Raw genomic sequence first — 23454 nt, 5'->3', positions numbered from 1 at the left:
GCAAGACAGCTGCAGAGCTACCGAGAACATCATTACTGTTGAGTTCAGCTATGATTTTTCCCTAAATCTGAAGGAAATAAAGCACAGCTATAGCACAGAGGAAGAAGAAAATGCAAATCCTGGAAAGGAGTTTAAGGCACAAAAAATAAGTGATGCTGTTTTCAATCAACTCCCACCACTTCAAAAGACTGTGGTTTCCAGGACTTGGGAAAATCTGGTTTTGTGATGCCCCTTAGCAGGTGCTGGGCCTCAAACAACAACACTGGAAACTACAAGGCTCTGGAAACTTACTCAACACTAACCAAGAATATTCTTGGAAAGAATTTTTGTATGTAAACACACAGGAATTTGAGAGCAAACACTTTCTAATCATTTGCAGAAATAAAACCAACACATTCTACTCACATCTTCAGTGTCCTTAACCCGTAAAATCTGTTCCCGCAGGTCCTGTAGGTCGTTAAACGTGGACTGTGCTGTTATAGAATATACTAGTGCAAACCCCTGCCCATTCTTCATGTAGAGATCCCTCATGGCTGTGAATTGCTCCTGCAATCAAATATTTTTTAAAATAATTAGCTGGTGAATGCAGCTAATGAATAGTTACAAAGGAATACTTTTATTCTACTGGAGACAAGAATACAGTGCCACACAGCATGGATTTACATATTTACCCCTCACAGAAACCCACTGAAGCATGGAAATTGAATAAAAGCATTAACACGCTCTTTCCCTTCGTTTTTTTTTTTTTTTCCTTAATAGAGAAAAGGGCTTCTTGAAAAAATGGGGAAAAGATGAAGAGTAGCAATAAAAACATTTCTGCAGACAGACTGAAATGCCAGAGCAGGCTGGACAATGCCAGCTTGGAGCTGCCTCTGTCCCACCAGGGAAAGGACTTTTACCATGCCCACACAACCACTTCTGCTTCTGCTGCTGAGAATTGTCAACGCTTTCTCAAATCAACTTCCAGGGAGCACCACCTGCCCTGGGATGGGCTGCCAGCCCCCACAGGGTTTGTCTGCTCAGGGACAGGGCTCTGCCAGCTGCAGGTGACACTGGCACGGCCAGGGGAGTCACCCCAGCTGTGAGGGACAACAAGAGCCTCCCCAGCAGCACGGGGCAGTGCCAGGGAGGTGCCACCATGCGAGGGAGGGTTCCTTGGCAGGTGCAAGGTCTGCTGAGGAAATCTCCCCACCACAGGCTGATGTGACTCGCTGGGAAGCCCCCCCTGTGCCTGGCACTGGCTGCAAGCTGTGTCCTTCTATTCTGGCCACTTGCAAAATTAATGTTTAAAATGCTCCCGGACCAGAATGTTGATATGGGGGATGGCAGAGGGAAGGGCAGTGGCACAGGAGGCACCAACCTGTGTGTCCCAGCACTGGGGCACCAGCTGGGGACAGAGCTCACCAGGCCACTGGCACTCACCACACTGGGTTTGGGTTATTTAACAGAATCCTTCCATTTACCTTACTGCAGCTGATTTATTGCTTTCGCTTGGGCAGGATTATCATTCTTAACAAAGAAACTCCACAGCAATGAGACAAAGAAATGCCACTTACTGTCCCTGCTGTGTCGAGGATCTCCAGCATACACTGTTGACAGTCTACTTCCACTTGCTGGGGAAAAAAGGAAACAAACTGTTCAAAAATTGTCTGAAATGGGACAGGCAAGAGGGATCTCAGCTCAGTTTGTACTTCTGCCACAAAGGGCTCTTAGCAGAGCAGGCACCTGCACTTCCCCAGGGCTGAGCAGCACTGCTGTTAGAGGATTAATTATGCCCCAAGCCAGGCATTTGGGTCAGCTCACATGCTCCAGGACTCCATTAGCAAGCCTTAAATGAGTAGCTCCCTGTAAACTCTCAACTTAAGTGAGATTGTAAATATCTCGACTTAATCCACTCTTACAAATCAAAGCACCTTAAAACTTTAATTTTTCTTTGCTGCTGGGGGAGAAGGGAATAAGGAAGAGAAGAAAATGCAAAATATTTCAGGATCCTCACAGTAAGACTTTGCAAATCCTCCACTCACTGAGAAATGTCTCAGATCTAATGAGGGTAATTCCAGGAAATTCAAGTAAATTTAACAGCAGAACTCATACCACAATTTACATTTACTTATCACAGGCACAAATGTCACAAGTTTTTAGTGTATGTTTGGGTGCCTTTAATGCTGGTGACATTTATGCTAATCCGTGAAACAATGGGTCACTTGACATCCATCCAGGGAAGAAAGCAGCTCTGTGGCTGGAATTATGTAACAGCTCAGGGATCCTACACAGACTTCTGCTCAGCAATTCCAGCCCTGCATCCAAAACAGCTCCCAAGAATTTCATACTCTCTGTGGCACTTGAAAGAAATAAAAACAATGGTATTTTACCTTTCTGTATGAATCTTCTATTGTTGGATCATATTTTTCAACAAAAATTCCCTGAACGAACTGTACAGTCTGGGGAGGAAGGAAAGAAGAAAAAACCTAAGTGAGCTGAACACAACCAGAAACATTCACCAAGAAGCTCTTTAGGAAAAAGTAACAACAGTAAAACTGCTCTGCTGCTTAAAGTCAATAGTGATGACCAGAGAAAAAGACATAAAAATTACAATTTTGAAAAAAAATAATCGTGTATTTTCTGTTAAAATCCCTTTATTCAAGCATGTTTTCAAAACTGTTTTGCACGTCAACTGTTTGCTTGCTTTTCTCAGAAAAGAGGATATCCTCAAAAATGCCTTTACTCCACTGCCTGTGACTTTAGGACAAAAATCGCCAAATATGGAAGCCTTGAAATTTCAGCAGAACCACTGGCAACCTGGGCACTGTGGAAAATGCACATTTCAGACCAAATCAGCCCAGAGTCACCGCGGAGCTGCCCTGGACTGCACACCCAGGGACAGGCAGAGCAGCAAGTGCAGCCTGGAGAGCCTCCAGACACTCCCTGTGCACAAACCACTGAAGGAGGAGCCCTCACTCCATTCACAGGGAAACTCTTTCTTCCCTGTAATTATGCAGAACAAATCTACTCAGCATTTCCCACCGAGCTGTCACATGGATGTGACCATCCCTGGACAGCCCAGCTCCGTGCCCTGGCTTCTGCCAGGACAGAGTTTTCCTTCTCCTCTGGGAGGCAAAGCTCCTTTTTCCTTTTCACCCACAATAACTTGCAGTAAAACAGCACAGGAGTGTCTGAAGATTTGGGTGATATCTGTAAAACACGGTGGTGTGTGTTTGTGAAGCTGAGATCCCAGCACAGAATTTTGTCTCTTGAAAATCAACAAACACACCAGATACCTTTTGCCAACTGAACCTTTCACAAGTTTTATACATAAATACTGCAAATTTGTGAGGGAAGTCTGAGAAGCCACAACTACCTCATTTCAAAATCATTATATATCCCTAAATAAATGTATTTTACACTCTAATGAACGAAGTCTCTGCTTCTCCAACATTTTCTTCTCACACTAAACAGTTGTCCCAGTCTGCCTGAGGTAACAGATCTCAACAAAATCCTTACAGTAAGACACCCCTCTGAACGTGGATAATCAACAACGAACCCAGCAGGCAGAGCTGTAGGTTACAGATTGTGTTTTAGGATTGTTTCTGTGTATTTCAGCATGGCCAGGCTAGCACAGCTGCTCCCCAAGGAGGTCCAGAGAAGGCAGAGGAGGAGGCAGCTCTTTGCCAGAGGCTCACACACGAGCACTGTCACATCTGTCCCGCTCTGCTTGGGGAACTCTGAGCCGGCCCTGAGTGTGAGAATCTGACAAACCACTCCTGACACGTCATACTCAATCTCTGATGGGCTTTCTTTTCACCTATCATAAATAAAAATACAGGCCAAGGGAGAAGCTACAAATCTGGGGGTGGTTTGGGTTAAGTAGATCCAAGACTTTTAGAAGTTTCTCTTTGTTTTGGTTGTGCAGCCCAACTTTAGTTTCCAGTTCTATGTAAGACTCTGCACCACTGGACACCCTTGTAAACAGCGTCCCCCCCTGCCACTCCAGAAGATTTTTAGCCTCAGAAATGGGATAAAACTGCTGTACAGGAAACAAAAGTTGCTAAAAAACGGTGGCTTTCTAACTGTGAAGGTTTTCTGCTACTCCCTCACTGTTACCAGAAGCACCATCGGCACTGTATTGGCACAGAAGAGTTAAAACAACAGGAGGATCTGCAGTGAAACAACCCCAGATTGTCATCTGCACTCGAATGGAAACAGAGCTGCAGATGAACACCAGGCTCTTTGTTGCACAGGTCAGTTTATACAGTTGGAAGAATGAAATTTAAAGTGACCCCCATATTATTTTAAATCCCACCTTGTAGCCTCTCCTTGCTAATGCTTGTAAATAAGTACACAGACTCTTTGAAAGCTAAATATTATCCACTCTTAGCTGCTAATTGGCACTTACTGTGTGCTCTTATAAACATAATGGATCTATGCTGCATATGAATTACCAAATATGCTGACTTAGCACCCAGCCTGTCAAAAAGAATTTAACTTTTGTTTACCAGACTATTTGAGTATTTGCATTTCAGCTGTTAAAAAGGTCAGTGGTGGTGCTGACTCAGACTTCACATCACAAAGAAGGAAATTCAACTATGTCAGACGCTGAGTAATTTTTATTTACAGCATACTACTAAGTGCCCCGTTTCACCTAGTGAGTCTTTCAGTGTTACACAAGAAGATTAAGATAATCGAGGAAGTGCTGGAGGAAAAAGTAACACAGATTGCTTAAATTGCTGTGGAAGAACAGAGCTTGTAAAAAAGTACACCTTGTAAACATCTTGATTAGGATGGGATTGCTGAAAGAGTGCATCAAATTTGATACATAAATGAATAATCTCTCCTCCTGTTCACCTGGATCCCGCAGGTGATTTACCAGGACTCTTACCTGGTTGTACCAGCAGAATGAACAACGGGGCAGGACATGAAAGGCTGCTCAGCCATTATCATGTTTGTGACAAGGAACACTGCAGTTCCTTGTTGTAGATAACTTCACACTTGACCAGTTCTTTGCCTTTCTGTTGGAGAGAGCTGCTTGACTGGTGAGTGATAAATGGGTGACACAAGTCCCTCTCACAATGCTTTGCTATCAACCCTGCTATGCAAACCTCTCCTTGGGAACAAGACAGGCACTTAAGGAGTGCAAAGTGTCATCAATCTGCTCCTCCCTCTGCTCTGCACAGGCTGCAGAAGGATTCTCAGTCCTGGTGTTTTGAGCCCAGGTGCTCACTCGGGATGGAAAACACGCAGCCTTCGAGGTGTGCAAGGCTGAAGCCCCTTAATCCTGTGATTGATTCCAGCCAGACTTCTCTTGCTGCAGCAGGCTGGTTGGGCTTTTGATACTCACTCCAGCCATATACAATACAACACCCATGCAGGAAGCAAACATGAAATGTTAATTATCAGCAACTAACCACCTCTCCAAAACCATGACATCCCTCCACAGCTCTCTCAGCAGTGTCACAGTGGCTACATGGAAGTCCTGGCACGTATTAAAAGTCACACAAATACCCCAAAGCCTCAGTAACCTGCTCTGCAGTGAGACAGGGCTGTGTATGGGCTTCAGAGCTGCTTCCCCAAACTCACCAGAGCAGACTTGCCCACACCTCCTGAACCAAGGACCACCAGCTTGTACTCACGCATGGTGTGGTCTGTTCAGAGAGCGACCTGCAAGGCAGGAGAAAAGGCAGCAGTTAAAACACAGAACTGTGACAATGCATCCTGAAAGCAGCAACACTCCCCCCTCACCCAATCCTCCTGAGAACGAGAATGTCTTTATTAACAGCTCTGGGTTTCGTTTTTCCACCTGGACACTCAAGTGGGGAAGGCCACTCCGACAGCCCCAGGTTACAGGAGTTTGCCAAAGCTGGATCCCTCTGCCTGGCAGTGCTCGGACAGGAAGAGGATGGACACACCATGGGACAAACACAGAGCCTGTCCCAGCTGTGCCGGGCACCACGAGCTGTCACTGCCTGCCCCCTGCTTCCTCAGCATTTCATGGCACAAACCAGAGTATGGGACAAGAAAATTAGATCAGAAAGATGCAAGTGGAGAGCCTTCCTTCTCCCCTCCACCCCCAGCAGGGAGGGATTTAGGTCAGTGTTCTCTCCCTGGAAAAGGTCAGGCCCAGCACACGGCTGCCAAGGCAGAGCTCTCTGCTCGCCCAGCACAGACTCTGCCTTTTTATGGAAATCTTGCAACTCCCGCAGGTCACTACGCAGCACCAGAAAACTTCTCATTCTCCTCGAGATTCCCTGACAAATAAGGCAAATGACAAAGCTGGTGATAAACACTTTACTCTCTGTTTACATTAGAAGCCAGGCTGGGCTGTCCCGCTGGAGGAGCTGCAGCAAACAATGAGCTCAGCACGAATCCCCCCTTCCCCACGGACAGCGCTTCCTTCCCAAGTAAGGCTGCACACACTCGAGTGCTGGGAGCCTGGGCAGGCTCCCCTCCTCTAAGGTATCTCAAACTAACGTTGCACAGGATATTTATGGGTTCACTGGCTACAGCCTTTAAAAAGAAAAACGTCTTCCAAGGAGTTTGATAGAGACATGTATCGCCTTGTCGACTGCCGTGAACAAGCCTGTGAAGAACAGGGGTTGTATTTTTAGCTTTGCAATGTGGTCAACTCCCCGACAATCCATGTCTCAAGTTTATGTAATCATTAAATCGGGACAGGTTCTCTTCTGTCATTTCAACTCCCAAGGGGAAGATGTAAAACAGAGTCAAGAGGAGGAATCCCGTGTGCTGCTGCTCACCCATCACCAGTCAGAGCTGAACTGGGACCTGCTGCTCAACAGGGAGCTGGAGACCTCCCCAAATATCCTCCCTTAGCCCTCACCCTCAGCCACAGCCTGTTTCAGGGGCTGAATGTCACACAAGTACGGGTTTAAACAAAAATTTTAAAATCCCACGTGCAGCTGGAGAGAGACACAAATTTCTGTGTTCAGTTCAGCAGGACTTTAAGCTCATTCTGAAGGCAGAATAACAGAAATAAAGGACTTGCCTGTGCTGAGGCTCTCTGCAGTCACATGGCCAAGCTGCCCTTCCCTCATCCAAGCCCTGGACAGGGAGTAAGGCTCAGGCTGTCAGTGCAGCCCATCGTTTTAAGCACCTGGAGGAGGTTTCTCTTCAACTCTTGAAGCCCATGTGAGCTGCAGTTGCCTAACTGCAAATTGTGAAACGAAGTCAAACTGAAAGGGGTTTTCCAGAAACTGCCTCAAAGCGCAGCAGGCAATGTCTGTGCACACCAGGACATTGACAACAGTTTTGGCTAAATTCTGGGAACTGTAAGCTCTTCTGCTTGAACATTTCCCTGAGAAGTAACATTCACTTCCTTTCTTTCAAAAATCATGATTTTTAATGGGAAGGAGAGGGGAATTCCAATTAACAATTATTTTCCCCTTGATAATCCCTAGGAATTAAAAGGTGATGCATTTTTTATAAAGCATAAATGCAACTTATTGATCCAGTTTGTCTTCATTTTCCTACAGCCCCACAGTCAGTCCCACCGAAAAAAACCCAGAAAGCAATCAAGCTAAGGGTTAAATTTAGCTGTGAACTATTTCACTTCTTATTTATAGTAGAAAATACTTGTGGGAAAGTTTAGGCTGGGAGCAGTACAAGACTAACTTCTCATTTCTTCTCTACAGTATTTGCTAATTTTTTTTTCAGGTGCAACAGGAAACCAAGATCCTGAAAGGCACGAGCCTTATTACTGTAAACCTCACATGCCTTAATTATCTTGTAGCTCTTTCACAAGTATGTTAATGTTATCTGTTTATACAACATGAATAGAGTGCTCAAGAAATTACTATGCTGCATCCCAGCCAACTTTTCATTTGGCAACTGTTGAAGCCCACCTAAATACAGTCAGACACAGCAGCATTCATTTCCATCCAGAGCTCTCTGTAGTAGAGTCACATGCTGTGAAGCAACAGCTCCATTTCAAAATGGAATTAAATTGTGAGTGTTAAGTGTTCCTTTAGAGTCAAGAGAAGAGTATGATCGCTAAGGAGTAAAAAAAAAATTAACTGTAAATGCTGTGAAACTGGCCACATTAGTTCTGAATGCTGTGGTGCAAAAATAAAGCAAAAGCTGAGTGTGTCTCCTTGCTCCTGGCTCCCTTTTCCCAAGCACAGCCACCGAGCTACAGCAGGACAAGCCCGGGGCACAGAGCACGTGTCACACCCCCAGCACCACCCCGAGCTGCAGCTCCCTCTGCCCACTTCATCACTCTCCAAACCACCTCCATCACCTACAGAGTAATCAGGCAGAGGGTTCTTTCTTCTATAATCATGAAAAAACTTTGCTTCTACACCATCAAACACCTGATACATCAGAATTCATCTCTGTTCTGTGTCTTTAACAGGAGCATCTCTTCTCTGTTGCTGCTGTCACCAACACTGCCCAGGAAGAGACAGAAATGGACATTCATGTATTCACAGCATCTGCCCCAAGCTGCTCAGCTCCTTTCTGACAGAAAAGTGGAGGGCTCTACCCTGGGAACAGACGGAGAGGTGAGAAAAGCTGCAGGATTTTTGTGTCAATATCCAAGCGAAAGGCAGGGCAGGCAGAGGATCCCTGCGAAGGACCAGGGGGCGAGTGCAAACACAGCTGAAGCTCTGACCTGAAACGTGGCTCCCACTCACCTGCACCTTTGTTCAGCCAAGCCCTCGTGCACTCCCCAAACTGCACAAATCATCCTTCACCCTCCTGCAACCCAGGGGCTGAATCACAGCAGGAAGAAGCAAAACTTTCAGGGTATTTCCCAAGCAGCGGAAGAAGCTGGGCAGAGGCTGGGGGAGGTGGTGGGGACAAGGGCTGAGGCCCTGCAGGACAGAAACCTGATGCAAAAACGAGCTGCTTCTGTTACAAAAGTTTCAGCAGCCCATCAAGAAGTTTATAATTTGGGCGGTGGGGAGAGGGAAGCATAAATCAAAATACGCAAACACAGCACTGAAATACAGTGAGTGCAAGAACCTCACTTATCAATTATCCACTCCAGTGTTCACAGAAATTTCATTTAAAATATAATGAAAACACTAAAAAACTCTTACCTTGGCATAAAAGATCTCTCATCAGTGTTAGCAGCTCTACTGAAGGTTCTTCCAGGCTCCCCACAAGGAACTGAAAAAAAGAAGAATTAAAAAAAGAGTTAATCATTTTTCAAGTGTCAGCATTTGCAAAGCATCTCTGCAGTGCTTAAGCCAAACCACTCTCCTCCTGTGGACTTCTCCTCCCTAGAATAATCCAAGGAAGACTTCACTTACAAAAGACAAACTCAAGTCAAACTAACCATGTCTGAAGTTGCATCAAGTTCCCAACTAATTTTAGAAGATGAAAACTTAGTACAGGAAGTACTACCAGAAAGACAGGAGAAAGATTTAGAACAGCCCAATGTCCCGATAATGTTACAGGGGGAAAACCATCGCTTATCTGCTCCCAATCAGCACTGCCATGGTAAAATCCAATGCAACACCTCCAAAGCACAGTTATTTTACGGAATCCATCAGGTTTGTGGCAAGGGGTGGAATGAGACGAGCTTTAAGGTCCCATCCAACCCAAACCATTCTGGGATTCCATGACAGTCCTCGAGACCAGAACAATTCCAGCAGCACCATCCCCCCGTCCCAGGAACCTGCTGGCTCCTTGTGCAAGAGTTTTAGAAGGTGGTAACACTTCCAGTATCCCAATCCTTTGTTCAGTAACACTGAACAGCAGCAGTACTGATACTTCAGACAGTTATCACAGCATTGGCTACACCCTGCTGCTATGACAGGCAAAGGGTCCTCTCATTTATAGGTTCAGCACTTTATCCTTTCTTTTCAAGGGATAAAAAAAGAATCAACTGTTCCTCTGGAATCATAGGAAGTTTAAATGAAAACTTAGTATGCTGGTTTTTTGAAAATAATTCTTTTTAGCAGCTCTGCAGTCACAGAAATCAAAATTGTTTAGAAACAGATAATGAAATTCTCATAATCCTTGTCAATTATTTTTCCAAGTATAAGAGAAAGCGAGACTAGAGGGCAGGGATGGATGGGATATTGGGAAGGAATCCTTCCCCATGAGGGTGGGCAGGCCCTGGCACAGGGTGCCCAGAGCAGCTGGGGCTGCCCCTGGATCCCTGGCAGTGCCCAAGGCCAGGCTGGACATTGGGGCTGGGAGCAGCCTGGGACAGTGGGAGGTGTCCCTGCCATGGCAGGGCTGGCACTGGATGGGCTTTAAGGCCCCTTCCCATTCAAACCATTCCATGATTCCATGATTTTTTGTGAAGGTGCTGCCAGTCCCAGCTCCAGCACTGCAGACGGCAGCACTGGCTGCACTTGCACTCAAAAAGCACAGCCTGAGTTTAAATGAGGGTGAGAGAAAAGGAACAGAAAGAAGTGAGGCACGGAAAGGAGCAGCACAGAAACCACAGCATCAGTTCCTAGAGACAATGTGAGACGGCCTCTCAAGGTGCAGCTTCTACACCCACGTGCACTGTGAGCCTGAGGGGAATTTGCTCTCTGCTCTTCCCCAGAAAGGTGCACTGGGATAGAGAAGGATGTCCCTGGCAGAGAGGAGAGAGAGGCAGGGAGCAAGGACCACTCACCTGGCTTCAAGGAAGAAAAAAGGGAATAATTCCTTGCTTGTTCATCACTCACACCTCCCTTTTTCTGATTTTCACCAGAGGAAACCGGAATATTGAACGTTTCCAAGGGAAAAGTGCCGTCAGCACTGTGCACATTTGGGAGAGAAGCACAGATGTCTCTGTGAACTCCAGCACCTCCACTCCAGGCTGGCTGTGCCACTCCTGTGGCCATGCCCTTCCCATTTCCCAAATGAGAGGCAGATTCTTGGGATGTTGCAGCCACACGTCCTGGTTATTTTTATCCTGGCAGTTAAATACTGAATCGTGGCTACTATAAACAAACCTGTTTAATTTTCAACTTGTAAATGTTCTCCGTGCCAGTTTTTTTCAGTTACTATAAACTAGGCCATGGAAAGGGGTGGATTTTCTTTTTTTAAAAGTGTCAACTAAACATTGCTCAACACTCTACCAAAATCCCTCCATTACTCAGAGCCATGTTGGCAAAACAAACCCAAACCCAGCACTTCTGCAAGGGGAAGATTTACAGTGATCAAAACCACACTTAAACTGACAGATTCCCTCCACAATAAAAAAAAAATCCAAACAAACAGAGAGAATGATACAGCAGTGAAGGCTGGAAACACCAGACCAAGGATGTCTCCTTGGCTTGAACCAGCCCAGCCACCGTTCCCAGCACTGCCCAACGACAGCTCCACTCAGCACCTGCTCCCTAATTTGTTCTACACCATGTTCTGAGATATTAAATTATTCAATGAAGTCGAAAGCACGTGAAATACTCCCCTAATGCTCATCAAAACTGTCATCAACTACGCAATGGTTACACACGAGCCGTGCCGGGAACAGGGGGTTTGTCTGGGAATCCCACAGTTCATTAGCAGACACCACCCCTAAACAGCAGCAAGACAAACACTGTCATAGATCACCCTGTTACTTAACAGGGAGTTTATTTAATTAATAAAAAGCACTGCCATGAATTCACTTGCCAAGCCCCTTCCCCAAGGCAGTCAAACTCCCTGGCTCTAGGGTGCAGGGAAAACCTCCTCCACCTTTCCTGAGACCAACAACACCAGAAAAATGAGAGGGAAGAGAAAAACTAAAGACTAAAAGACCTAACTAAGCAGAAAGCAGGACTTCAATGTGACTTCAAAATTAGTTTGACAAACTTCCGTTCACAGACTCTGCATTTACTTTCTTGCTCGTTATCACTGCGGTACCTGACACCAAAGTGTGTTTTACATATTAACATTACGTAAGAGGTAACATTTTATAATTTGTGCCAGGAATCTCAGCCTCAGTTTTGTAATTTTAACAGTAAAATCATTACCATTTCCACTGACTGCTTTCAGCATCAAATCAAATACCCGTCAAGGCAACAAATGTGTAATTAGCTATGCACAAGCGTGTTGTAGGGTGAGTCATGACCCCACTATGGTGCATTCCTGATGTTGGAACGTGCACGCTGTCCCTTGTCCAAGTCATCAGCAACTTAAGTCTAAATCTATTTTCCTTTTGTTTTTTGCATAACAAATAACCCCAAAAAGACACAGCAAGAAGCACACACAGAAAATAGAGCTGGTGACAAGCCAAATAAGCAACCAGGTATTTGAGAACACAGGAGAATGACCACACCGGCCAGAGGTGTTATCTGAAGAGTTCTATCAGGAAAGGCAAGAGAGCAGCCTTCAAATCTTGCATCTATTCCCAAAAACTCAAGGCCCAGCATTCACATCCCAATCACCACTTTCTCAGTCACTCCGCATCCTCTGCGGTGTGTTGGGAGGTTCCTGAGCAAGGGCCAAGGCCATAAAAGCCTGGGCGAAGAGTAAAGTCCTCCAGCAACAGAGCCCTTCCGACTCCAGTGTTGTGCTGAGCTGGAGCTTTGAGCAAATTAACTGCAGCCCACACAAACAAGGCAGAGAAACAAACTTCTTGGAAAACAGCAATAATTCTGTCATTGGAAATAGTCATTTTGTGCACAAACACTCTGGGATTGATCCTCCTCAGCCTGTAATCTTTTGTGCAATCAGCTTCACTCTGAACCTGGAATCAAATAACATAATCTTAACTTCTATGGAAGTGACTGCCTAATTATTCGTTGGAAACTGCTTTGCTGTAGAAGCTCTCCAGGCAAGGAACAAGGGCTCTGGGCAGCTAAAGCCTGCCATGCTGAAACGGCTAATTTATTTTTTGTCCTATTGGTCTGCACTTGCAGAAAGTTGCTAGGGACATGTGCCAGCCAGACAAAGGCAGGGGAGAGGAAGCCAGCAGCACAACTCAAAGACCAACACAAACTGCATCCCCAAATTAGAACAAAGCGCTACGTCAGTGGCTGGAGTTGGCAGCCTCCCCTCCGGACGGACTGCGGCACTCTGCAAATTAATACTAACGAGCACCGAGCTGCAAACAGGACACAGCCACCTCAGCTCAGCACATCCAGGGCAAAACACACTTTTCTCAGTTACAAATATCTGAAGCAGCTTGATAGGAAGGATTGTGAGGTCACAGGTCCTCCCAAGCAACACCACGGCCGCATTCGCCATTTCTCCTTTTCCCATCTAGCCCTACTGGAGTAGTTCAGCAGAGGGGTTTACACCATTCACAGGAGTTCTCCACAGCTTTTTTTGGAAGAAAAAATGAAAAAAATACTTCCTTTCCCCCTTCCTCATCAGCCAAACATGTAAACATTTAAGGGCATCGCCATTAGATGCAGCAGCCACTTAGGGGACCTCCTCCATCTGCTGTCTACCACATCCCCAACTTGCCACTGATTTTTAAGCCCTATAAAGTTTTTTATTCCTCTCCATTTCCTTTAGTGGAAAGAAATATCCTGACCTTTTATAAAACAGATTAAATTCCAGACAGACCCGAGGAGGCTCAATCATAGCAAAAGACCAACTCCATTCTACTTGGTAGGAATAATTTGTTGTGCTGATAGTAGCTTGGCAACATTCGCCACTATTCTTCCTGGTTTATATAATTAAGAGTAAATAAGTGACATGAGGTAGATGGATTGTCACTGCAATTTCAGCTTGCACGTTAATTATTTCATTTCTGCCGCAGTTGTGACCAGACATTGGTCATAAAGCCCAGTTTGACCCTATTTGGTCTCCAGCATAAAAAATTTAATGGCGAGGAGAAGCTTCCAGCCCACTAGGGGTTCTTTGAAACTTCTCATTAAAATTGGAGAGGTTTAAACTGCTCTTCCCATGTATTTCAAACTGACATTGGGTAGGTTAAGATTAGATATTGGGAAGAAAGTCTTTACTTAAAGGGTAGTGAGTCCCTGGCATAGAGAAGCTGTGGCTGCCCCATCCCTGGAAGTGTTCAAGGCCAGGCTGGAGCACCCTGGGACAGTGGGAGGTGTCCCTGCCCATGGCATGGGGTGGCACTGGATGATCTTCAAAGTCCCTTCCAACCCAAACCATTCCATGATGCTATGATTTACACCCACCAGTGATAAATCCTAAAACTAATACCAAGCCCCTAAACATGGGGCACTTCCCAGCCCTACAGGAGACCGGGCTAACTCACAAATTCCAGAAAATATTGAGATTCTTTAAATCTCCCTGGCACAGCTGCAATAATCAGTGTGTGTGTGTGTGTTTATACACTGGATCTGCCCGTGCAGCCCGTTCTAAAGGTCAGCTTTGCATGTGCAGCCCAGAGATTTTCACTTGCCTGGTGTGTGGCAGCCACAAGCAACCAAACCCCCCCCACCCCGTTCCCACGCAACTGCCGCTCATTAAACGCCTCTTTTAACAACGATTTTCAGAATGAAAAGCCCCACTGACCATATGGCCACTTATTAATACTACATTTGTTTATCAGTTTAAATAAACCCCCTACAGCAATGAGTATCCATGTAATGAGGACTTAAACACAGCTAACAACGGATGTGTTTTAGCACTGCCAAGTAGGACTGCACCTCCTGAATGCTTTTCATGGCAGATTTTAAGGCTTGATAGGTACCTGAATAGCAGTAAGTGCACAGAATTAACTTCAAATAGAGGGGAAAGTAACAGTTTCATTATGTTTCGTAAAGAAATGAAGTTATTTAATGTGGTGCTTAATCCTTCAGTATTTAGCTCAGCCCCTTAATGCTGCTTCCTGGAACCTTGGGGCAGAGTGGGGGTGGAAACTGAATTTTCTTCTACAGCGAAAATGAAACTTTCTTCTGTGTGAAGGTTTTGACTGAAGGAATATTCAAATAGTTATTAACACTTCAGTGCTGGAGTGAGAGCTTTGAGGCCAGGGGGGTTTTAACCAAACCTGGACTCTGCACTGGGGCTTCTCTGAAGTTTTTTAATCCTCCTGAACCTGCTTAAAAGGGCAAAACTCCTTTGACAATTCATCCTGGAATTTCCTTTAGAGTGAATAAAAGGTGACATTAAAGGAAACAGCTCTGATAGTTTAATCATTTTTATATGAGCCATTTCAGTATTTATAGGTCAAGCTTGATTACAACCAAAATAAGACAATTATACAGCTGCCTTTAAACAGCAACAACCCCAAGCCCAGGGGCAGCTGGAGTCCTGCTCCCAGAAGAGGGGCTGTGTTTGACTCACACGGAAGGGAGGACACATCCTACCCATGAGCAGCACTGGCATCAGCCAGTCCTTCCCCTCCACCTCATCAACACTATTCAAACAGGAACAAAAAAAGTCTTATTTTTAGAATGTGTCTTTGAAATGATAAGGCACAGGGCAAAAGGAAAAAAATCATCTCTCCCATACTAGTATGTAAATTTGTCAAACACATGGCCTGGGGACAGCTGGTTCTGCACTCTGAGCAGGACCTGAGAACACACCACACTTCACTGGGGTGTTAATTGCCATCTCCCACAATTTCTGTGCTTTCCCCGTGGTGAGGACACCTTCCCACCAAAGTTAAAACTCCCAGTCATCTGTTTTTTCTAGAGTAAATCTGCAAATACAGCATCAGCCAAACCTGTGCCCTCAGCACAGTTCTACCATCACTGGTTCAAAGAAAGTTCCTGAATATATTTCAGCTTCTGCCCATAGAGATGCAGTGGACGTGACCTTGGCATGAAAAGGACAATGAAAGGACTTACAGCATCCCAGCTCTGCAGACACAATTTCATTCTTCTGACACCTGCTAAGCCACCCCAGCACCCAGCTCAAGTTTGCTTTTGTGCTAAATGGATTTGGACTCGATACTGTGTTTATGAGCAGGATTTGGGCAAACAGTTCATTTAACAGAGGCTGCAAATACTGAAAATTACAGAATAAAGGACAAGACCCACTTTCTCAGAATCACACCACCGAGGAAGGTGCCCTGGAGCATTACAGTATCTGTTTGATCATTTCAAATGGGATTCCTGAAAAAGCTTTGACTGCATTCTAGTGATCAATATGCCAATGCAGTGTATTCACAAAACAAGGCAAAGCCGTAATAATATTGTAATCTCCACAACTTCATAAGTGATCTGATGAGTTAAAAGCCCTAAATGCATAAATATTTCATGAGAAAGGCTGTCTGAAACCACTTCAGTCGGTATCTTTAATGTTATTTTCAGCTACAATTACTGTTACAATCTACAGCAGAAAGCAACAATTGCCTAAATTTATCTTCACCCTTATTTACTTCATAAATCCATCAAGATTTTTGTTCTTCAGGCCTGATACCCAGGAACTGTTACTCAGCACAGGACTAACAAACACATCAAATCTCAGGGTAAAACACGATGTGCTGGAATGAGACTGTTACACAAAAAAAGGAGAATTGCGCCAGAAATAGCTTTGCCCAGTGAACTATGAGTTACTTTTAACTATCACGTGGTGAGTGGCATATAAAAAGATATTATTCTGCATGTCAGCTGTCCGTAATGAAAGTTTTCCTCTTCTCAGCTGCCCCTCCCTACAACTTCAAGTTTATTTGCATGAGAGAAAAGAATATTACATAAAAATACAACATAAAAGGCACTGCAACCAATACATCCAGCTGAACTGCTCCTCCCACCTCCTCCGTGCTTTCCAGATTAAGGGTCTATTTCCAACTAAAAATGTGAGAAATGCCTGATTCCAAACAGATTCTTCACTTGGACAGAAACCTACAGCAGCCTTCCTTCCAGCGGCAGGGAGCAGTCACAGCCCCAGCTGCAGCCAGAGATGCTCAGATCCATCACGAGCAGATTGCACTGCCCTGAGTTCACACGCAATACCCTGATTTAAACATGACAAGTTCGCATTTTTTCAGTATTAGAACACTGCAGAACACAACATCATTGAATCCAACAAATATTTCAACTAAAAACATTCCAGCCAGCCCTGAGTCTGCAGTTGTAGCCACTGACAAGTGAAATGCAAGTGTCTGTTTTCCTGCAATGCTCCAGCAAGCAGCAGTTATGCAACACAGCCCTTGACAAACACACTACTAGTTGCAGTACATTCCCAAAGAGCAGGGGTTTCGACAAAGCAACAATCACCCATTACAGAAATGCTCATCCTGCTCGTTACATCGAGCATATTTCTCAGTGTATTTTGCCTCACTGAAGTGATGAATAAAGATTTGTTTCCGCCCTAACACAGCCACTGCTGTGGGCACATCCAGACCTCTCGCTTCAGTGCCCCAGATGGATTTAAGTATTTTCCATCTTATCAATACTCAAAATAAATAACAAACCACAATGCCTTGGGCCACCTGCTCAACAGGACTGCCATTGCCTGGCTCCCCACATTTTAAGTTAAACAAAGTCAAACAGGTGAAAAAGCCAAGACAACCACCTGCAGCCATGGGCTGTGAGCAGCCCTGGAGATTCCTCTTTGGTTGTTTGTCCTGTTACCTGCTTCTTCCCTGGTATAAAAGCCCTGTGCAGGGTAAGACTTCCCCCTCAGACAGGTGATTTTGTTATCAAAAGAAAGCAACCAGCAGTTTTCAAAACATACCAAGTCTGCTTTTGTCAGCATCTGGATTTCTCAACCAAAAAAAAATCCAATCTGTGCCTTTACCTGGGTTCAGGTCAAGCCACTGCAGCTGCAGTGAGGAAGTGCCTGTTCAGGTAGAGCAGGTATTTCCCAACTCCCAGCACCCCATACCTGCCGGAGCACTCGCAGCAGGGAGCAGAACACACATCAAAACATCAAAACACCGTCTTTATGTGGCCACGTCGGGGTTCAGCAGAGCCACCCGACCTGCTCCAGAAGCTGACACGGTGAGAAAGAGCCCCAGCCCTGCCCTGGGTACTGCTGCCACAGGAGGAACAGAATCAGGCAGTTCTGAGCTCACCTTCACCCAGGTGTGCTGCCTGCTACAGGGCTCTGAGTGCAGCTCGCCAACAGAAAAGTTACAGACCCCAAAATGACTGGAGATCCACATTACGGATGGGTTTTGGTGTCCCATTTCTTCCCACACACGCCCCAAAGGATCTTCCCACAGCACTTGAATGCAATTTAAGTTTAAGCACAGCATTTCTGATGAGGAATGTTAACACTCAGTGGGTCCTCCTTGAGCACCACCCTTCTTCCCACAGCCTCCTCATTTTAATTTCGTTAAATGGATTACTTTAGACAACCTTAATTATTGCAGTATTTGCAAGGGAAGAAGTGATCTCTCAGTAACCAGTTCCTGTCCCTTTGCAGATCAAAACTTGTTTCATAGCAAACCTGGGAGTGAAATGGCAGCAGAGGTGCAGCACAAAGTGTTTCAGTGTAAAAACCTGGCCCAGGTGTGTCCTGACTGATGCTCTGCTGTCACTGGGTCCTTTTTTCTTCAGAGGGGAGCTCATAAAACAGGCATTAATTAACAAAATTATGCTATCACAGGAAATAACAGGAAGCTTCTAATAATGAGCCATTTAGCTCTGAAGGGTATCAGTCAGACATGTCAAACCAGCTCCCAGAGGATGTCAACAGCCACCAGCAACAAGCACAGCCAGCTGAAAAACAACCAGGGGAGACCCTCAATTTGTTGCAACAGAAAGGCAACTCAATGGAGCTCCCATAAATGCAGGCTGGTTCTTGCAAATAACAACCTGCTACCTCTGAGGACAGAGACCAAATGTCACCTCTTTGGTATTATTCTGGCAGCCAGAATAAGCCACAGGTCACGTTCTTCCCAGTTGTCACAGGCAAACACAAGGCTGAAGGATGCTGCCCTAGCTCAGATGTGTCAGGAACTGCAGTTTCTTGTTCTCTTCTCAACTCCCTCCCTCCATCAGCAGTGGTACTGGCACAATAAAAGTGTATCTTCCTCACGCCTACTTTAATCCTTTCTCTTCAGGTTCAACAGTTCAACAGTTCTTCACTTAACCAACACAGATGGCTTTTTCACTCTAATATTCGTGCCGGAGACACTAAAACTGTATCAGTCGGGCTCTACTGGGTTCTTGCTTCCAAGAGTTCCTGAATGTTCAACAGTAAAAGCTCAACAATGGGAAAGCAAAGGAGTTCAATCTCTGACCTGCCTTACTCACAGCGCAGCTGCAGGGGCTGAGTATCCCACTACTGCAGAAACCAACCACTCTGGGCAATGTCTCACCCACAAAAACCGGGCCTCTCCTCCTGGCCTGACCACTGCCATCCATCACCTGTATTGGGAGGATTGGCATAAACTCATCTTCACAACTTCATGCTCTATTTCACCATTTTTATTAACTGAAATGTACTGAACTTGATTCTACCTCCCAGCACCTGCAGGGAGCTGACGGGAAGGATGGAGAGGGACTGTTTACACCTCACAAAAGTTTTAACATCTGAACAAGATAGGCTGGACCAAGTAAGAGAGCTCAGCAAGATGAACAGTTCTTTCAGAAAACTTTGGGACATTCTTACTTATCTCTGCCATTAGGTGTCATGTTTCCAGCAGCAGCAACTTTCCTAAAGTGCCAACACAAATGCCTACAGGAAAATCTGACCCTGGAATTTAGGAGCACCCCTTTCAGAAGACACTTCCATTAAAATTCTGTTTATTTTCCCATCCACTATTAAATAAAAGAGTAAAAGCAAATCAGTAACTACTTCAGAGCTCAACATAAAATGAATTGAGGCTTTACTTTAACCACCATCCTCACTACCTCATCTTCAAAAAATAACCCAACATGCCCCAAATCAAGGCCAAAAAATCCAAATACAACCCTAGGACTTCACCAAGTTTTAAAAGCAGCGTCTCTCTTGCATCTGCTTCTGCAGAATTAAATACACAAAGTTATAAGAAGTGATTAATGTTCAACATTAATGTGGCCCATCAGAAATTAAAAGAAAGTGATAAAATAGGAAGTCTCCCATATTACCCTAAAACCCAAAAGTTTTGATCAGGATCCACAGCCAGAGCCAGCTGAGCTGATTTCAGCAAGGTTGAAACTAACACTGGATCAAGGATAATCCTGAACTTCAAACAGCTACATGTAAAAAACATTTTGAATATAAAGCCTAAAGATTTGAGCTTACATATGTTCAAAAGATTCACTTTGTTTTCTCTAGGAAAACAGATAACATGTTCCTGTTGTCAGAGTATTAGGATTCCTCTTGAAGATGTTTTTTTTAAGTCTGCAGAGTTGCACAGAAGCAATCTGTTCTCTAAACACTGAGCACAAGTTCAAAGTGCCACCAAGTGCACTGTGCACGTGCAGGGTACAAGAAAAAGCCCTGCAATATAAAGTACAAACAAATGCTTGGAGTTGTTTATGCCCAGGACGATGATTCAATATACAATTAAAACTTCTATGTTCAAGTACATCCACATGTTACACTCTTGCTATTTAATTACTTTCAGTTTTTTTAAGAACAGTCCTCAGACTGGCTGAGCAGCCACGAAATGTATCACTAATAACCTATGTCTGTATATTTGCACCTTATGGTTTCAAATATAAACTGTTTCGATGCTCTGTGTAAACATGAGTCTCCAAATAAAAGCATTAACCTGTCACTGGACTTAGGCTGTGCGAGTAATTCAGCCCGTTTGGCAGGGAGATCCTCTCAAAACCTTCAGCAAAGCTACTTACCCTAAAAGCAGCCACGCCAGAGCCAGGACACGTGATGGCAGCCAGCGCTCAGCTCCCTGGCAGCCCCGGGGGTGACAGCCCGGCTGTGGCACCGCCGGGCCGGGATGGCACCGAGGCTTCCTCCGCACCGCCGTGGTCCCCTCGTCAGAGCCCTACAGCCTCCTGGGCACCCCCACACACGGGCTGTGAGCAGGATCTGCTTTTAAGGGGGACAACTCAGCTCCCTGAGGAGGATCTGAGGAACACAAACACTGAGTCGCAAGCACTGCGCACGAAAACAGATTATTTTTAGAAGCGGTGCGAGCACAGCGCTTCCTGACGACTCCACCTTGAAGAACGACAGACGCTCTGTCACCCTCCATTCCAAAAGCAGGATTTCACAACTTCTGCTACCTGCCACAACAGAGAGAGGCAAGGGACAATCTGCCGAGAACGGCAAGTAACAATTTCCCAGTTTATAACTTGGCACTAAGAACTTCTGTTGGTATATGCTGTCAGTCCTCACTCACGTCGATAAATCGATGCCTTTTTTCCTGCCACAGGGATGAACAGAACATTAAATGTTTTTATTTATGACACTGACTTTTTCCATAGCAACCGGATGTGAACACGGCATTCCCAGCGCAATGAAGTCACTATAGCAACGTGATAATGATGTCAGAATAATCAGACAGCATTTCATACTCGTGAAATACATCACTTCTGTGAATTCAGAAAGTTGCAGAGACCACAAAAGCAAGAGAGCTCCATCTGGAACTTCCCTTCAACTTGCCTGGTTTTGGATAACTTCTCATAAAGGCACACAGCTTTGCTAATGCACCATTTTCTGTTTCTCCAAGCTTCATCCATTACTTCCTGAAAGTCTCACAAATTCCCACATTAAAATCCTTTCAGATGCGAGGATCTGCTACACCAGGGAGAATCACTGACACACCATTTCAGCATGAAAAAAATCAATGACACAGATCACAACAATGAAACATTTCACAGCAGACAGGCACCGTCAACTGAACAGCCGCTTTCCTAAACTCATCAGATAGTCTGATGTCTCTTTACGTGAAGCAACACAACTACTCAGAGAGAATTACAACAGCAACAAAAATTACAGAGTGCCAATACAATACTCCGAAGGCAGACAGGTGTTTTCAAGTCAAACAACTATTTTAAGAAATATTATCTCCCCTGTTAAGCTACTGAAAGGAAAAAACCCAGAATGTTCATGGTTTGCCCTTCCTGTTTGCAGCTCTTTCCAAGCTGTGAGCAAAGCAAAGCCCAATTCCAGCTCTGTGTCAGTCGGAATTGACTCGCTGTGTCCAAACCCCAACCCTCCCGCTGAGGAAGCTTCGCAGGAACCCCTGCACCAAACCCAAACATTCTGTACCTCAAAATATCACAAGCAAATACACCAATTAAAAAGAAGTATCTAAACAGCAAAGTTTCCCTATGCAGAGAACAGTTGCTCTTTGAAGCGACTGAAGAAGTGCAAGAAACCTTTTCAGAGCTGAGGTGGTCCGAGACAACCAGTCCGTGAAAGTGGAGGGTGAGGATGGACCGGGGGATGAGGATGGACCGGGGGATGAGGACGGGCCGGGGGATGAGGACGGGCCGGGGGATGAGGACGGGCCGGGGGATGAGGACGGGCCGGGGGATGAGGACGGGCCGGGGGATGAGGACGGGCCAACCCGTTGTTCCATGCGGCACACGAGGGGCTCCCCCTTGGCTTGTCCCACCTGCCCAAACCTCCTGCCGCCCATCCGGGCCGGCGAAGCGGAGCGGCCGGTGAAGCCTGTCCCGAGTCCTGCCATGCCCTTGCCCTCGTCCTGCATCCCTGTCCCAGCGCGCCCTCCGTGCCTCCAGCCTCGCTGTCCCTTTACCTCCGGTGCTCCTCGGGCCCCGCACAAGCCCCTGCGCCCCTTCCCATGGCGCGGGGCAGCGAGCACGGGACGCCCCGCACACACCTGGCCCCGCGAACACCACAAGAATTCCGGTTATCTCCGAGCTCGGCCACACGCTCGGCGGCGCGCAGCCCGCCCGCTGCCGCGCAAGATGGATGTCCGGCGGGGCTGGGACGGGACCGGCCGGGCAGGACGGGGCCGGGGCCGGGGCCGGGGCCGGGGCCGGGGCCGGGGCCGGGGCCGGGGCCGGGGCTCAGCCGCCTCCCCCTCGCTGCCGGCCGGGCTGCGGGGAGGGAGCGCTCGGCGCGGCCCCGCTGACACCGCCCGGCCCCGCCGGACTCCGGGCCGGCCCCTGCCCCGCTCCGCCCGCCCCGCGCGGCCCCGCGGCCTCGCCAGGCCCCGCCGGGACAGCCGGACCCGCCGCTTCCCCCGCTGCCTCCCCCGCTCCGGCCCGCGCCCCGCCGCGTTCCCCGCTCACCGCTGCCCCCGGGCCGGCTCCCGCCGCCGCTCGGCTCCCCCGGTGCGGGCTCGGGGCTCGGAGCTCGGCTGCTGCTCTGCGCGGCGGCGGCGCCGCGTCCGCTCCGCCCTCCGCGGCCGCGGCCCGGGGAGGAGCCAGCGGGGCGGGCGGGGACGGACGGGGCCGCCGGGCCCCGGCAAAAGTTCCGGGAGGGCCGGGGCAGGTGCGGGGCTTTGGGCGGTGTTGGTTCTGTGTCGGGAATGTGCATCCAGCGGGACCGAGCAGGGCTGTCCCGCGGGGCGGGCACGGGCCGGGGCTCTGCGGGTGCTGTGTCCGGGACTGGGCCCCTCGTGCGGGGGCTGGAGCGTGTCCAGGGAAGGGAGCGGAGCTGGGGAAGGGGCTGGAACCCCAGGAGCGGCCGGGGGGGCTCAGGCTGGAGCAAAGGAGGCTCAGGGGGGACCTTGTGGCTCTGGACAAGTCCCTGACAGGAGGGGGCAGCCGGGGGGGGTCGGGCTCTGCTCCCAGGGAACAGGGACAGGAGGAGAGGGAACGGCCTCAG

At 46.9% G+C, this 23454-nt stretch overlaps 1 protein-coding gene across 4 annotated transcripts in view; it reads right to left on the bottom strand.

Moving 5' to 3' along the window:
• The window catches only part of RAP1A (RAP1A, member of RAS oncogene family), a 30921-nt gene extending 7877 nt beyond the window's left edge, over positions 1-23044 (bottom strand). Inside the window, exons 1-7 of one of the 4 annotated variants that reach the window (XM_082296245.1) lie at positions 22917-23044; positions 9051-9120; positions 8253-8492; positions 5575-5655; positions 2373-2441; positions 1557-1613; positions 406-546 (exon numbers count right to left, since the gene is read on the bottom strand). In XM_082296245.1, the coding sequence (XP_082152371.1) occupies positions 406-546; positions 1557-1613; positions 2373-2441; positions 5575-5631 (324 nt within the window). In that variant the 5' untranslated portion in view covers positions 5632-5655; positions 8253-8492; positions 9051-9120; positions 22917-23044. Of the gene's footprint in view, positions 1-405; positions 547-1556; positions 1614-2372; positions 2442-5574; positions 5656-8252; positions 8493-9050; positions 9121-20543; positions 20685-22916 lie in introns of those variants that run through there. The other 3 variants (XM_082296246.1, XM_082296243.1, XM_082296244.1) reach the window with 3 other exon arrangements.
• Between the last annotated feature and the right edge of the window lie 410 nt (positions 23045-23454).

This window comes from Coloeus monedula, assembly GCF_965178545.1.
Source record: "Coloeus monedula genome assembly, chromosome: 23".
NCBI classification, from domain to species: Eukaryota; Metazoa; Chordata; class Aves; order Passeriformes; family Corvidae; genus Coloeus; species Coloeus monedula.
This window is presented reverse-complemented; position numbering and strand designations above follow the sequence as displayed.